The sequence below is a fragment of the Micropterus salmoides genome, unplaced genomic scaffold, assembly GCF_014851395.1.
Source record: "Micropterus salmoides isolate LMB-PRFRI ecotype aquatic unplaced genomic scaffold, ASM1485139v1 Ms_hic_scaffold_23, whole genome shotgun sequence".
Taxonomy (NCBI): Eukaryota; Metazoa; Chordata; class Actinopteri; order Centrarchiformes; family Centrarchidae; genus Micropterus; species Micropterus salmoides.
In genome coordinates, this window is record NW_024041484.1 from 6,353,434 (window position 1) to 6,369,268 (window position 15,835).

The 15,835-nt window shown below is 40.2% G+C and overlaps 1 protein-coding gene and 1 long non-coding RNA gene across 2 annotated transcripts in view; one reads left to right on the plus strand and one right to left on the minus strand.

The window, feature by feature from the left end:
• LOC119918291 (anoctamin-4-like) overlaps positions 1-15,835 on the plus strand; it is a 68,817-nt gene that overhangs the window by 35,943 nt on the left and 17,039 nt on the right. The window contains exons 12-16 of the mRNA XM_038738937.1: positions 290-345; positions 508-629; positions 919-1,053; positions 1,681-1,777; positions 2,067-2,127. Of these exons, the coding sequence (XP_038594865.1) occupies positions 290-345; positions 508-629; positions 919-1,053; positions 1,681-1,777; positions 2,067-2,127 (471 nt within the window). The remainder of the gene's footprint in view (positions 1-289; positions 346-507; positions 630-918; positions 1,054-1,680; positions 1,778-2,066; positions 2,128-15,835) is intronic.
• Positions 1,481-7,151, minus strand: LOC119918293. The gene is made up of 4 exons (XR_005447416.1): positions 6,718-7,151; positions 5,471-5,598; positions 4,621-4,761; positions 1,481-3,822 (listed from the first exon to the last, which is right to left on the minus strand). It is a non-coding gene; the product is annotated as an uncharacterized LOC119918293 (long non-coding RNA).

Sequence of the window (15,835 nt, forward strand, 5' to 3'; positions counted from 1 at the left end):
AATTGGTTCCTCATGGTAAGTCTCATATTGTTTGGTGTCATGATGATCCATTCAGCACCGCTCACTAGTTTTCTCCAATTTCTGTTAGCAAAAAGAATAATACAATACAATACATACAGTGCCTCGGATTGTGCTTTTTACAAACGCCCTCCGCTGGAGCACAAGGATTTCTGTTGGGCTTATACGATGAGAATTTAGAATTTGTACAAATCATGTTCGAACTGAGGTTTGCATTTTGAATGAATGCATCGGTTGCTCTTCTTTCATGACTCTCTGTTTTTGATTCCAGGGATTAATCGTCTTCTGAGCAATAATTCATATGAGGCTGCTTTCCCTCTTCATGAGGTAATTTGGCTGATCTCTGTAAAGCCATTAAATAAATTCTGTCACTTGTTAAGTCATAACTGCTTTGGGTGTCATATATGTGGTCGTGGATTCCATGTTACACCAATACATACATAGATTATGTTTCTCCATGTCTGTGTGTGTGTGTATCTGGACTAACAGGGGAGGTACCACAGCAAAAACTCCATCAGAACACACGGAGCAGAGAACCACCGGCACCTGCTGTACGAGTGTTGGGCCTGGTGGGGAGTTTGGTACAAGTACCAACCACTTGACCTCATCAGGTAACTACATTCAGATATTTAAAGGGCTTTAAATGTCACATTTACTTTACTAGTAGCAGTTACACACTCTTACCTTCCTTAGAATATTTTTTGTATCACAACCCAGTCACAACAAGCTGACTTTGAATAGATGTGACAGGCTGCAGTTGTCCACAGGTTCTCTCTGAACTGTTTTAAGACGTCAGGATATAAGTCTGCTGTTTTACCAGATACAGTATATTTAAGTATTTTGAAGGATACTTAAACTAAAGAATACCTCAGACTCACTCTTTCTCTGCTGTTGTTTCAGGAGGTATTTTGGGGAGAAGATCGGTCTGTACTTTGCCTGGCTCGGCTGGTACACGGGGATGCTTTTTCCTGCAGCTCTGGTTGGCCTTTTGGTATTCCTGTATGGCATCTTTACTCTGGAGCACTGCCAGGTCAGGTAAACACATCTCCTCTCTTTTCTGCTAAATATATGTGTCCCTAGAGCTGGTAGTTGTATTCAAAGTTATTTTTTTTAAACGTTGAGTTTCTAAAGATAAAGAAGCTTTACTGCTTCAAATTGTTGTTTGTTTTTGCTGCTCAAATCTTCTACAGAGTACAAGTACAGATTAGTGACTTATAGTGAATATTTATTTAGGGGAAAAGTCACTTTTCTTAATGCAAAACTAATTTAGTATTACAGATAAGGCAACAGAGTGTGAAATTGACTCTTGTAAGTAACTTAATGCTTTGGATGCATGTTAAATGAAATATAAGAAAGCAAACATATGCAGGAATGTCTGGTAAAAATTAATGCTTTATGTGTAAATACAAAAGAGCTTTAGAAGACCGAAACATTGTGCAGGGCTGTAGAACAGGAAATAATATTTTTTTCAGAAGAACATAACTTTATTAACAACTTACATAAAAAAAACAGTGCAGTGGTGTTCTTACTAGCATTTTTTCAGAAACTTCAAAGTTGCATCACTTTGGGCTTTTACTATGTTACCCAAATGCACCTTTACTTTAGCGGAACATTGTAGTACCAACTCTATCGGATTTTGATGAGCTAAATGTTGTTCTCCAGTAAGGAAATCTGCCAGGCCACTGACATCATCATGTGCCCCATCTGTGACCAGTACTGCCCCTACCTAAGACTGTCAGACAGCTGCATCTATGCCAAGGTACTGTCACCACAGCAAGGGGACAAAATGTTCCCTACAGCTGTTGTGCACTTTGTTACTGTACTCATGGAAAGTGTGTTATGAGACAACGAAGCGTATTGATCTTTTAGCTCAATTAAGGCCAGCTCTGCTGTCAGAATGTGTTTGACTCAGGAATTCAGTGGTCACTGATTGAAGCTAAACTGCATTTGTTGGTAATGACAAACATTAATATTAGCTGTGAACTTTAGATACATTAGATTAATTTCAGATCATTTTTTTAGCATCATGTTCATGTGCTTCTTCTCAGGTCACCCATCTTTTCGACAATGGGGCAACTGTTTTCTTTGCTGTATTCATGGCTGTTTGGGGTAAGTACAGTTAACATTTTACGTGTTTCAGTGTTTCACCTCCTACAAAAATACTTGCAATGTAGCCTGCATTAAAGAGGTCATATTATGCTAATTTCCAGGTTCATAATTAGATTTAGTAGTTGTACCAGAATGTGGTTTAATTAAAAAAAACTTGTCATACTGCACATAGCTTAAATGTTCAGTGTAAAATAATTCTGATGTATTGGCAGAAATGCAATATAAGATCCATTACTATGTTTTCACTGGTGTGTAAAGCCCTTATATAATAAACCGTTATGTTTTTATTACCTTAGAAATGAGCCATTCCTATCTACATAACCACAGGTCCCCCCTTTCATGGACGTCGCCACATTGCATCGTCATGCTTGTACAGTAGCTGAAAACGGACAAACAGTGCTACAGAACGTGCTTTGTCACTACGTTCTTGTTCTACTTCTGGTAGAATTCAGGCAGGGCAGACGCTCATCACAATGTTGAGCACGTACATTTGAAAAAGAAGAAGAAGAAGTAATAATATACAGCAGACCCCTGCTGTATATTATTATTCTATACTGCTGTAAGTTTTGCATCAGAGCAGTATTTTCAACCATTAAATGGTGGTTGAGAATATGAAACATAATATATAATAGAATATGAGACAGAATGAGACATTCTGCAGCGACTATTTCTCACATAAGGGGATGTGCTGCAGTGTTTGTGTTTCGGTGTTTGATCCACATCCATCAACTTATGGACACTTTTTCATTTCCGCATCTCTAGGCAGAGGACATTAAGGGGAATTACATTTTCTGATGACTCTTTCAGAGGTGTGTCAAGAAGGCAGCAGACTCTTAATGTTGTTCAAGTAAAAGCTCAGTTCAACTCCAAGTACTGCATTACAGTAAGCAAGCTTCTCGCGCTTTTATTTTGTAGGCAAAACCACCAAAGAGGAAGTGATTATGTGAGTAACTGTTGCTGCTTTAGAAAGGCTATGGCTAACATGTTCACAAAAGGTTGCCTATTTACACACATAGCAAATACATAGCAACAAAAACATTATTATTGTTCCCTCTTCTTTTAGCTCTGTTTTGGTCTTGCTAATTTTGTCTGCTGTTTGGTGCTAGACAGGTATCTTACTGTAAGTTTATTGGAGCTTTATAACTGAAAGCTGCTGCGTTCTGCTGCTGGAGGAGACACTGATGAGAGTGGTGAAATAAAAACAATGAGCTGAAACACAATCTAGAGCTGAGAGGATTTGCTAAGTTGGATGATAATTCTCTGTGGGTTCCTCACTATGATCAACACCTTTCACATTACACATTTGACCCGTTGTTCATAAAAGATTAGTGCGGCTTTAAATTACTTTTTATGGTATTGAAATTATTTTAAAGAAAATTAAAAAATACTACTGTATTACCATTAAAGTAAAAAGAGACACATTTTATTGCGTTGCATATAGATTGCACAATGTTAAAATAGATGCATTCACTATATTAATCATGAAGTTAACCTTGAATGTCCACATTTTCATTTACTTTTGGTAAATGCCAGGAGGATCAGGAGCCTGTCAGCGCTGAACAAGGTCCCAGGGTATGGAAGGTGCAAACAGAGAGTTTGTGACGGGTTCATATTCTTCAACTGCTACAGACACGGCAGGTGATGAAGCAGCAGCATCATGATCACATAGCTGATAGCTCGTCTGTTTATAAATGTCTAGGAGGAAGGGGTTGAGGAATACAAAAGAAAGGACAATAAACCAAAAGTCAGTCTGCTGAAGGAAAATATATTCAGCACAGAATTTGTCCTGTACAAACCACTTGACTAATATGCTGTTTGGCACAGTTAACAAGGGGACTGACAAGGCAATTTTCAAACCGTGGCAGGTGAGAAAGCTCTCACAACATTCTCAGTTCACACGGTTTCTCTGACTTTATTCTATGTCATTTTAACATATTTAAGGGTAGGCAATTTATTTTAGAAGTATTTTTTGTCATATTTTTTTGAAATCCTACATTTTACATCCCAACAGCAATTGAATGCTCGGTCTAAATAAATTTGGAGAGAGGCCTGAAGGGTTGGGTACTTTCAAAATCTAGCTGTCTCTTGCTAGTTTTCCAACATTACCTACCCCAGCTTTAATCTGAACAAATGGGTACAAAATATGCTACAAAATCAGTTCCGGAGATATGTTTTAGGTCATTTGTTGCAGTTACCTTTTACAGGAAAGTTTTAAGTATAGAAACAGATGTACTATCTTTCATTCCTACTCCAGCATAAGGATCTTTTCGTATCAGTCAGTTCACATTGATATTAAATATTGGCTGCGCCCTGCTTCTTAATTTGTGAATAGTTTCTCAAAGACAACTTACACCACTTTACATTACATTGTTTCCACTGTTTTGATAAAATGATGGACGTTCAGTCATCTGTGACCAACATTGTTGATTCCACAAAATTCAAGTATGAGCCTAAAACTAGAACAAAAGCTACTGCAGCAAACTAAATGCTCACCAATGAGTTTAACAGGCCCCGGGTGTTTGAGAGCCTTTCGTACTCTGTTGTCAAATCTCCAACATCTCAGCATGAAGAACAGAGATAAACACAGCTGGAGGGCAAAGGTCAATGCACCCAGCAGGATTATGGTGTTGTTAACTGTTGAGGGTAAAGAGGGGAGAAGAGATAAAAGATTTAATGTTGTTTTATAGCTTAGTGGAGAGGTATGACGTTTGTTTATTCCATATTTATGTATTTCTACATTTATTTATGTCAACTGTATTATATCACCAAAGCAAATTCCTCGTATGTGTAAAACACTACTTGGCAATAAAGCTCCTTGTGATTCTGATTCTGACTCTGAAACTGCTGGGACATTTGTACTTTAACTAAAGGTGTATGCAGTCATTGATCTATAAAGTACTTTGTGCTTTTTAAGTACAAGGAATTGAATCCCAGTGCCATCAGCCACCTTTAAACCTGTGTGGGAGCTTAACTGTAATTTGCTTGATTCATAGACAGAAAGGGCTCAGGCTGTCACACTACAGTATACATACTAATGAAAGCAGTGCAGGCCCTGTTGCATTAGTGGGTGTAAGTAATTCAGAGACTCAGACATATTCCGACAATGTCCTCATCACAGTGGAAACTCGATCAGTTTCACAGTTAGTGGGACTAATATTAAAATTAAGGCAAAGTAAAGAAAAAACCCACAAACAAATTGGATTATTTAAATGTGTTACTTGTAAAGGTTTCTAAAATCTTTATTAGATAAAAATAATACCAGTCTGACAGACTAGATCCCCTATAAGCTACAGAATCGTGAACCTTTACCAGTTTGACTTTTTCATTGGGAATGGTACAGTACCAGCTGATGATAGGTGTTGTGTTGACTCCCAGTGGATGACCTCTGGCTGAGAGATGCTCAGAGTCATGTTTTGGTTCTGGAGAAATCCCATCAGTCAGATCCCTCACTGCTCCAGGGGCGTTCCTGTGCTGAGAGACAGATGGCATTTGCTTGTGTTTACTTACTTCCTTGCAAAGATGAATGTTTTCTTCTGCAAACTAAAAGGATCATTCTGTTTTACATTTTGTTTCAATTTAGCTAATTTAGTTAATGTTCCAGGGCGTACAAACACCAAAAACCTTCAAAGTATAATTTGCTGATGTTTTTGTGCTGCCATATAAAGGCCAAAAGATGACTTTAAAGGGTATTTTAAACTGTTTAAATAAAAAAGAATCACATAAATTACTAGTACCTGACAAAACCCAAGAAATATAGATTAAAAACAAGCTGGAGCTGATTAACTGAAACACTGAAGTAAATGAACGATGAAAACAACAAACTATTCATGTTAAGAAACAAGACCACGTGAGAAGGGGGAAAAACAGCAGTGAGCAAATGAAAATTAATGTTTCATATTGTGTATACTGAATGATTATATAAAAGCAACCTGTCATGCTAGATCGGATAATATTTTCTTTCATTGCAGTTCTTATATAATGGATTATTATTTCTAGCTCTGCTTCACTTGTTTTGGTCTTCTTCTGTTGTCCGTCTGCTTGTCTGTGTGTAAAGGTTCTAAACAGACTACATTTGAAATACCAAGGATATTGTGTAAGGGCTGGGAAATTTATTTAACTCTAAATTTATAAATTAAGCATTTGATGTGTATAGCAAATAAAGACAAATATTCAGGTCACAATTACATTACAAGATTGTAACTTTAGTTATGTATGTCTCCCTCTTATCTTGTCTACAAACTTTAATAAGTAACAGACCTCAAGTCATCAAGTACAAGGGCATAATAAAGGAAATATTAAATGTTGTTCAAATAAAGTGCATTCTGCTGATTAAAATGTAAAACAAGATAAATGCATACATTACACATGTAGGGATAATCACACAAATTAATTATTTGACTAAAAACATGCCAAACTGATATTCAACTTACAAGGAACCAGTAAACCTGTGAAGAAAATTAAACTCTGTGAAGAGCAATGTGGAGCATTGAGCTGTTTTCACAGCTGCACAGATATGTCTGATGTCTGGAAAAAAAACTCCAGTTCAACGTTTTTATCCAAGTCTAATAGAAATCACAGTAACGTACTGACCTTGCAGACACTGCTTCTCTGTGTTGGAATTTGCTGTTTCTGCTGCTGTCCAAATGAATATACTTTTTGGTTCAACTGCAGCAGAGAATCAGCTTAAATCCCTTCATTAATGTTCCTCAGAAGTTTGCTCCCCTGCTGACTCCACATGGGAAGTGGTGCCTGTCTCACAGCTGAGCCTTCACATTCAAAACACTGTTCATTCAATAGGGCTGTGGACACAACAGAGAAAATAAGCTACAAGCACTTGTTTGAAATTCTGAAGGTTAAAAGCTTCTGATTCGAGTGAAGACTCTGCAGAAATATTGCTTCAGTTGTCAGTAGAAAGGCAGGTAAACATTTGCAATAAGTAAGCTATGCATAGGACTTTGTTCCACCCTCCGTGCCTGAACGTTGTCTCTGGTAGCGACCTCTCTGTAATAGCAAGTGAGTATTATACTGTACACCCAGGAGTCAAAAACGTTTCAGTGAGACTTTGCCCGGTGACGATTTCAACACAGTCCGATTATCTTGGCATGAAACCTTGTGTCACTAGTTATCATTAAGATATTCAGGATAGAGCAAATCACATGAGAACAGATCCAGAGGGATTCACTTAACTTTTGGTTCTGGTAAAGGTCGTATGGGAAAATTGGGGTGTAAAATGACTGATGTCAAACATGAATAATAATAATAATAACATATATATATACACACACATATATACAATTGCAGAGACAGAGCAATAAAAACTCGTTCAGGGTTGAATGCCTTTGTGAAGAGGTGGGTTTTTAGGAGTTTTTTGAAGGTGTCATGTGAGGGAGCATTTCGGATCTCTGTGGGGATGGAGTTCCAGAATGTGGGGGCTGCTACGCTGAAGGCTCTGTCCCCAAAAGTCCACAGTCTGGTGTGGGGGACAGAGAGCAGGCCCTTGTCGGTGGACCGCAGGCTCCGTGAGTGGGAGTATGGGTGGAGAAGGTCCATGAGCATTGATTCTGACTGGTTTTTGCTCTTTGGGGTTTGCCTACATTTAACATAAGGCACTTCAGTGATGCACTTCAGTGATGCCCACTGTTATCTATAGTGTACAGGATAGTAGTATAAGGCACAGTGTATTTAATATATATTGACCTTTTGTCCAGATGGCTACTTTTGTACCAGGATTATGCTGGTTTACCTTTACTGTTGTGCTTCATTATCACTGCTCCTATTAACCGCAATCCCAGCAACAGCAGGCAGATGTTGTTTTTAATGATTTTTTGCAACAGAAGCTGGTGACTGTGTGGTCCTTGTGCTTCTGGATTTAACAGCTGCCTTTGACACTGTGGACCATGAAATTCTGGTCTCTCGTTTAGATCGATGGTTGTGCATTACAGGCATAGCCCTAAAATGGTTTCGATCCTACTTGAAAGGTCGGATATTCAGTGTCAACTGTGGTGACTGTGTGTCTACCACGGCCCATCTCTCCTGTGGCATCCCGCAAGGCTCAATTCTAGGCCCTCTTCTCTTTTCCCTTTATCTCCTCCTGCTTGGCTCAATACTCAGGAAACAGGGCATCTCTTTCCATTGTTATGCAGATGACAGCCAGAGCTATGTACCTTTGAGCAAGAATGACACTCTCAGACCATTGTTTGCATGTCTAGAGGACATAAAGGCTTGAATGGCTCTCAACTTCTGAAGTTTTAATGAAAACAAGACAGAGGTGATGGTTTTCAATGGCACCCGGGGGACACACTCCCCTCCTCACCTCGATCCAGGCCTCCTAGCTCAGTATGTCACGCCAACCATCACTGACATAGGAGTCCAAATGGATGCTGATATGAAACTGGATAAACACGTTGGGTTAGTGGTTAAATGTAGTTTCTTTCAATTAAGACAGCTGGCTAAGTTGAAACCAATTCTTTCTAAGCAGAATTTTGAGACGGTTATACACGCCGTTGTGACTACTAGATTACTGCAATGCACTTTTTGTTGGGATGAATGGATCATCACTCGCCCGTCTCCAGATGGTGCAAAACGCTGCAGTTTGTCTTCTAACGGGAACACGTAAATATGAACACATATCCCCAGTTCTATGTTCACTCCATTGGCTACCCATTCAATTTAATATCGAATTTAAACTTCTTTTACTGACTTTTAAATCCCTGAATGGCCTTGCCCCCATGCTCTTTCGTCCTTATACACCTACCCGTTCGCTCAGGTCAGTTCTCCTGAGAGTGCCACAAACTTGTTGCAAACTTAAAGGGGACCATGCTTTTGTGGTGGCAGTTCCGAAACTGTGGAATGCCCTTCCTCTTACCATCAGACGCGCTTCCTTACCATCTTATTTTAAAACTTGTCTTAAAACCCATCTCTTCTGGCTTTTGACCCGGAGGATGACATTTGGAGGAACTCATTTGTTAGTGTTTTTAACTCTAAACATTAGATGTTTAGATGTATGTGATAACCTGTAAATTGGTGTTTGCTTTTAATCTTTGTACAGCACTGCACTACAGTGCAACTTCATGATTGCTGTTAAAGTGCTCTATAAAAAAATTTTGATTGATTGAGCTGTTTTCAACAAACAAGCTCTAATAAACCCACTGCACACTGCCTCTCCTTCCTAAAATGACAGACAAAGTTACACCAAAGGGAATAGTTTGGCTGCTTAAAAACCAGATAATTCCCTCAGTGGTTGGTGGAGATATAGTTATAAACCCCAAAATTAACATATGCAAGGATAAATATAATGTGGCTCCCTTTAATACTCTGAAAGTCTTACTAGACATTTAAAAGGACAGTGTCAGATCTTACGAGGAGCCTGTGATCAATACTGTTGTTGGGTGTGTGTTATAACCTGGCTCAAACGGCCACAACAAAAGGGAAACACACCATGGTAAACGGTTAACATGTTTATTGAACAAAAATAAGCCAAATTAATAGTTATATTTTATTAACATAATTAAAGTATGAGGTATGTAGTCTGTCATTTCAGTAGTGTCTGTGCAGGATGATGGTTGCATGAATGTATGTGTGAAGGTGTTGTAATATGCAAAAACAAGATAAATAAAGAGTGCGAGTGAGAGAGAGCGCGCGAGAGACCACACCCACTCATGACCACCCTGGGCATCACATCCCCCCAACAAGGGGTAACCCAAACCCACTATAACCTACTGGACAACAAACAAAACAATACATCCCTCTGGCTGCACACTTGGTGGCCAGTGGCAACAACAAACTACAACATCATACTGTCAACATCTAATCTTGCTTCAAAGGAACAAAGTCTGAAATTACAGAATCATTCCATGAGTAGCACCCACCTTCAGAGAGACAGAATTGAACACTTCACCCAAGTCACAACCTTTGTGTGTTTTAAGCAAATTAACATGACACAACTGAGTAGGTGTCCTCTGATTAGGAATAGAAACTAAATAGTTTTGATCTGAAACTTCTCAATAGTGTATGGGCCAGCACACCTTCCCTGAAATAGTGAAACCTGAAGTGGTACTAAAGCAAACACCTGGCCCCCTGGGCTAAACCCACAGCACACTGCTCTAGGACCATATAGTCCGTTCACCTTAGTTTGAGCACCAGCCAAATTTTTCCTTGACATTCACACAGCTACATAAAGGCGGCGGCGAAAACCATTCACGTAGTCCACTAAGTTTTTAGGTGGCTCCTTCTCAACAAACCCATCCCAAAGGGCAGATAAGGGACCCCACACTGAATGCCCAAACTCCAAATCGTCAGGGTTGAAACCCGTATACTCCTGGACCTCCTCTCTAGCTGCCAGCAAGAACCAGGGCAGTCCCTCCTCCCAGTCCTTCCCATCTCCATGCCATAGGCACGCAGCATAGACTTCAATGTTTGATGGAATCGTTCAACCGTCCCCTGGTTTTGTGCATGGTACGCTGCTTTACGGTTATACTTAACACCCAACTCCTGCTGGATCTGTTTGAACATATGGGAAGTCAGGTTAGAACAGTGGCCAGTCAGAATTACATGTGGGGTCCCAAAAGTAGAGAAACTATTAACTGAGTTAAAGCCTTGACTACTTGCTTCACTGAAATAGAACATAGTGGAATTGTAACAGGATAACCTTTAGCATGACACATTATAGTTAACATGAAGGCACAACCGGACTTGGACGGAGCCAAAGGCCCCACACAATCTTTGATTACCTGATGAAACGGTTGGCTAATGGCTGGGACTGGACTCAGTAGGCATGATCACCTGATTGAGTTTGCCATTAAGTTGACATATGTGGCACGATTCAACATACCTCGCAACATCACATTTCAGGCGAGGCCAAAAGAAATCACGTAAGACTCAATGGTACGTTTTCCTTATTCCCAGATATCCACAACTAGAGTTGAGCCGGATACTCGGCTGAAACGAGTATCTGGTATGGATAAAGCACTTTTGCCGAGTACGAGTTATATGAGTAATACGAGTCAATATCTGTGCTCAGATTGAATAAAAATCCTCATTGGGTAGCTGACTGTGTCTGCGTTCTGTGATAGTAGTCACAGCGCCCCTCCCCTACACACATACAGATTTATTGTGTTGCTGTGTCCCGCTCTGCTCACGAATGAGGATTAAACTTTAACACTTCAGAAATACGACATTAGCATGACATATGCAGGGAGACAGAAAGTCGCTGACAGTGTGAATGTCTAAATGAACAGGCGTAGCCTATAATAATGCGTTGATAGAAAGTGTTCTCATGAGCTGTATGAAAATATCGGCCTTATTCTTTCAGCTCGGCTGTGTGTCGGCGTTTCCAGATTAAAAGACTCGGGCCGGGGGTTGTAGCCAATTCTGTGGTCTGGTCGCTGCCACACAGACCACTGGTCTCTGCCACACAGACCACTGGTCTCTGCCACACAGACCACTGGTCGCTACCACTAGGGGCGCTAAAGATACTGGTCTCTGCCACACAGACCACTGGTCGCTACCACTAGGGGCGCTAAAGATACTGGTGCGCTACGCTGCGCACTGCATGACTGGCAGGATGGCTGCACTTCTCCACCGTCAGCCACTATCGTGCTCACAGTTTTTAACAAACAGGTTAAGGCCGCAACCAGCAAACATGAAACTAGAATTAGACTCTGTATTGACTGCTGCTTATTTGTTTAGTATTATTGGCTTTTTGATGCATCCTCCAATTAGTAGCACTACATATGATAATATGCTTGCTACTGTGTGCCGGCGGCCATCAGTGTGTAAAATAATAACACTTAAATATTATACCTACCATAAAGGGCGAAATTGCGTCTCTCCTTGAGCAATAGTCTTTGGTGGCATTTTTCACGCTATTGAAATCAAACTTTGATGCAATATCACAGACATCTGGGGCAAGTAGTGGACTGCTGCGAGTATGTTTGTGCATGTGGGTATGAGATGAGGCTCCACACTGCTGCCACACTGGTCGGTGCGGTCGCTGCCACACTGACCACTGGTCGCAGTTGGTTATATCTACTGTAATACATCTATCATAATTCTTTGTTTAAATATTATGGATTATACCTATTCTGATTGTTGCACTATATATTTCAGTTTGTGGTTATACCTACAGTAATAGCCTACATCTATCTATCTTTAGTCCTTGACTATAACAAGGCTGTGTTATCACCTGTGAATGAAAGTGTGTACATCTTTCTATATCAGAATACTTAGTAAAATATACTCTATTATGTCTTATTGATGCACTGTAGGCATACAGTATATTGCAGTTTGTGTGGTTGTAGCCAGTCTACAGTAGGCTAATACATCTATCTAGATCACAATACTTTGATAAATATAGCCTACAATATTATCGACACCGACCAGTGTGGCAGCGACCACAACAACCAGTGTGGCAGCAGTGGTCGGTGTGGCAGCGAGGAGTGGTATGTGTGGCAGCAACCCAAGACTGTGGAGCCTCGTCTCATGCCCTCTATCGCCAAATTAAAAGATTAAGTTTTCTTCATACTTTGGTGTTTTTGAATTGAATAATGGCAACCATGCGAATAAAATACTATTTATTCATTTCCAGGCCATTTTATCAACTTAGTTAGCCATTTAACTTTGGAAAGTATTGTTTAAGGTTTCAAAACTTTACCTCAATTTTTTTATGTTGCATAGGGTATCTTTCCCTAAATAATGACATTTGTTCCTCCAAATGAAATTAAATAAGATCTTATCTAATTCTTTGCATATTTCAGTAGGCATTTCCAGTGATAAGGATACATAGATCTGGATATTCCCTCAGTATTAGAACTCTGTTATTCAGTGAAATATCCCTCATCCACCACATGTTGAACCTTTTTCATTATTTGTTTAATCATAGGGCTGAAGTTTAGGTTATTGCACAGTTTTTCATTCTTATCACACCCAGATATGTAACTGGGTTCTTCACAGGGATACCATTAACTTCTGAGGTAGCCTAATAAACAGATTTGTTCAAGTTCATTCTTAAGCCTGATACAGTAGAAAATTTCTCAACACATCTAATTGCTTTGATCCATTCCTCTCTATTAGACAAAAAAAAATAAAAAAAAATTGTATCATCTGCCAGTTATTGATCATTTTAATGATCTAAGGTCACTTTAGGTCTACTTTGGAACCATAGACTGTATAAAAACTTGAAACTGACATTTTAATACAGCCACAGTTTGTGTGACAAGGAACAGAAAGGAGCCTTCCCTTAGATACTGTGGTAGCGACCAGTGGTCGGTGTGGCAGAGACCAGTATCTTTAGCGCACCTAGGAGTAGCAAACAGTGGTTTGTGTGGCAGCGACCAGACCACATAATTGGCTACAACCCTGCTGCAAACTGCTCATAATATTCAGCCACATAAGAAAAATAAAACCCTGCTGCGTCAGGGTGTGTGAAACGGACTGGGAGCAATTAAAAAATATTAAACACATTTAAAGGCAGTAAGTAGGCTGATCCTGCTGTACTGTAAAAATCTGTAGGCAACATTAGCCTAAGGCTTTTAATCTTAATCAAAATTTAGTCTCTGTAGGATCGCCATAGTCAAGAGTTTCTCCACATCACCACTGCAAACATAAAGCAGCCTATTGGCTAAAACAATCTGTAGGATTTCCTACAGATGGTGATGTCATTTTCCAAGAGAGCTGATTGGTCAGTAGGCGGCGTTTTCACAGAGTTAATCCCTTTTCTGGAACATAACCTACTCCGGAGTAGGTTAGCCTTCAGCGTAAGTTACCATGGAGACCTACCCCGCTAAGAAGTGAACCACTCATGGTAATGAAAACCCAGGGTTAACCCCGAAGTTACCTGGATAAGCTCAAATCCTGCTTCGTGGTACAGGCCTCTGGTGTGGAAATAAACTAAAAAAAGAACCAAAACAAAAATCACACTCATAAAAAAAAACACACAACTAAAAGTTAAAAACAGAAAGTTCTGTTGAGTATGAAAACTCTTGTTCATTACATTTTACTTCATAATTGCAACCGCATGTGTTGTATTCATTGTTGCAAAACTTGTTCTGTATATAGTTCGTTTGTTATCGTGAAAACCATTGATCTGAAGCTCAATGCTGATGCTGTCATGTAAATAGTTTTCTAATAAGCAATAAATATAATTTCTGATCAACCCATATCAATTGCATGTTTAAAATGACATACCGGTTAAAGCCCCGCCCATTTCAAGACAACCCGACCGACTTCCGGGTTAAATCCCGCCCAGTCCAAGTACAGATAATTCATATGGTTAACAATGATACAGATAATGCTGTACTCGCTCATCCCTATCCACAACTCTCATGTGCATTTTTCACAAAACCCACTTGGCACCACTACCTGAAAAATTGTCTCAGTCATCAAAAGAGGGCGTCCACTTACGCACATGCAAGTCGTCCTCAACAAAATAACCCTGGGCTACATCAGCAGACAAAACCTCATCCCAAAGAACAGAAAGATGAATTGGCCCTCTGGCTATTCACCCAATCCTCCCTTGAAACAGAAGGAAGTTCAGGTAATAAACCAGTAAACCACTTTCATCTCGCACCCCACATTCTACTGGATGAGAAACAACTAAAGGTGATGGCACGCTTGCCCACAACACACCGCCAGCTAGGTTGTTGCCCAAAATCATATGTACATCATCAATTGGCAACGCGGGACACACCTTGACAGCCACAACTTCTTGCACCAGATTACAGTTCAGCACTATTTTATGACGCGGCAACAGAATCAAACCCATTTCCATCCCAGTCATCAGGACAAGGTCCCCCATCTCCGTGGAAAAAGGCAGCACCGACTCAACAATAAAGGAATATTTAGCTGCTGTATCACGCAACATCTTAATTGGACTCCCGACTAATGACACCATAGCATCAGTGATGAAAGGTTTAAACCCGGAACCGATAGTTAACACAAGCTCCTTGAATGGTGCAACACCTCGGCATACACTCAGGTCGCCAACTGACAGTGTACTCACGGCAACAGTAGAACACCACATTACTGGAGCATGAAAGGACAAATTATGTTTCTCTGTTGATTTTAACAAGGGGCACTGGTCCTTCCAGTGACCTTCCCCGTGGCAGCAGTTACACAACCCAGCTCGCCCAGCCCCTGCAGGGGCGAGCTGCAGATTTTACAATACTTACACCGCTGTAAAAATTAACAGGGTAGTTGGCACCTTTCCACCCCACTCCAGAACACGCATTCCCAATATTCCCTTTATGCGTCAGCACAGAGTCAGCCAATTCAGCTGCTTTAACTGCTGTGGAGAGCGAGATATAGGGCAATCCGTTGTGGGAGAGTATTTTTAAACTGCTCTAATATAATCAGTTCACAAAGATCAACATTAACAACTTTCTCTGCTGCGCACCAACGCTGAAAATGAGAGGTTAAATCGCGTACAAATTCCACGTTTGTCTGTTCCGCACCCTTGACCCAGTTTCGGAACTTTAGACGATATGCCTTGGGCACCAACTCATATGACTTCAATATGACAGATTTTACCCTTTCTTGTCCAAATTAACCTCACAACAAATGGCTGAATAAGCCTCCTGCGCCCTCCCAGTGAGGACACACTGAAGCACAAGCACCTTGCCTCCGCCACGCGTTCAAATAAAAAAAATTTTCAGGGTCATGCTTTAAATTTCAGTACCGGACGCAAATCCGAAATAACACTACCCGACCTAGG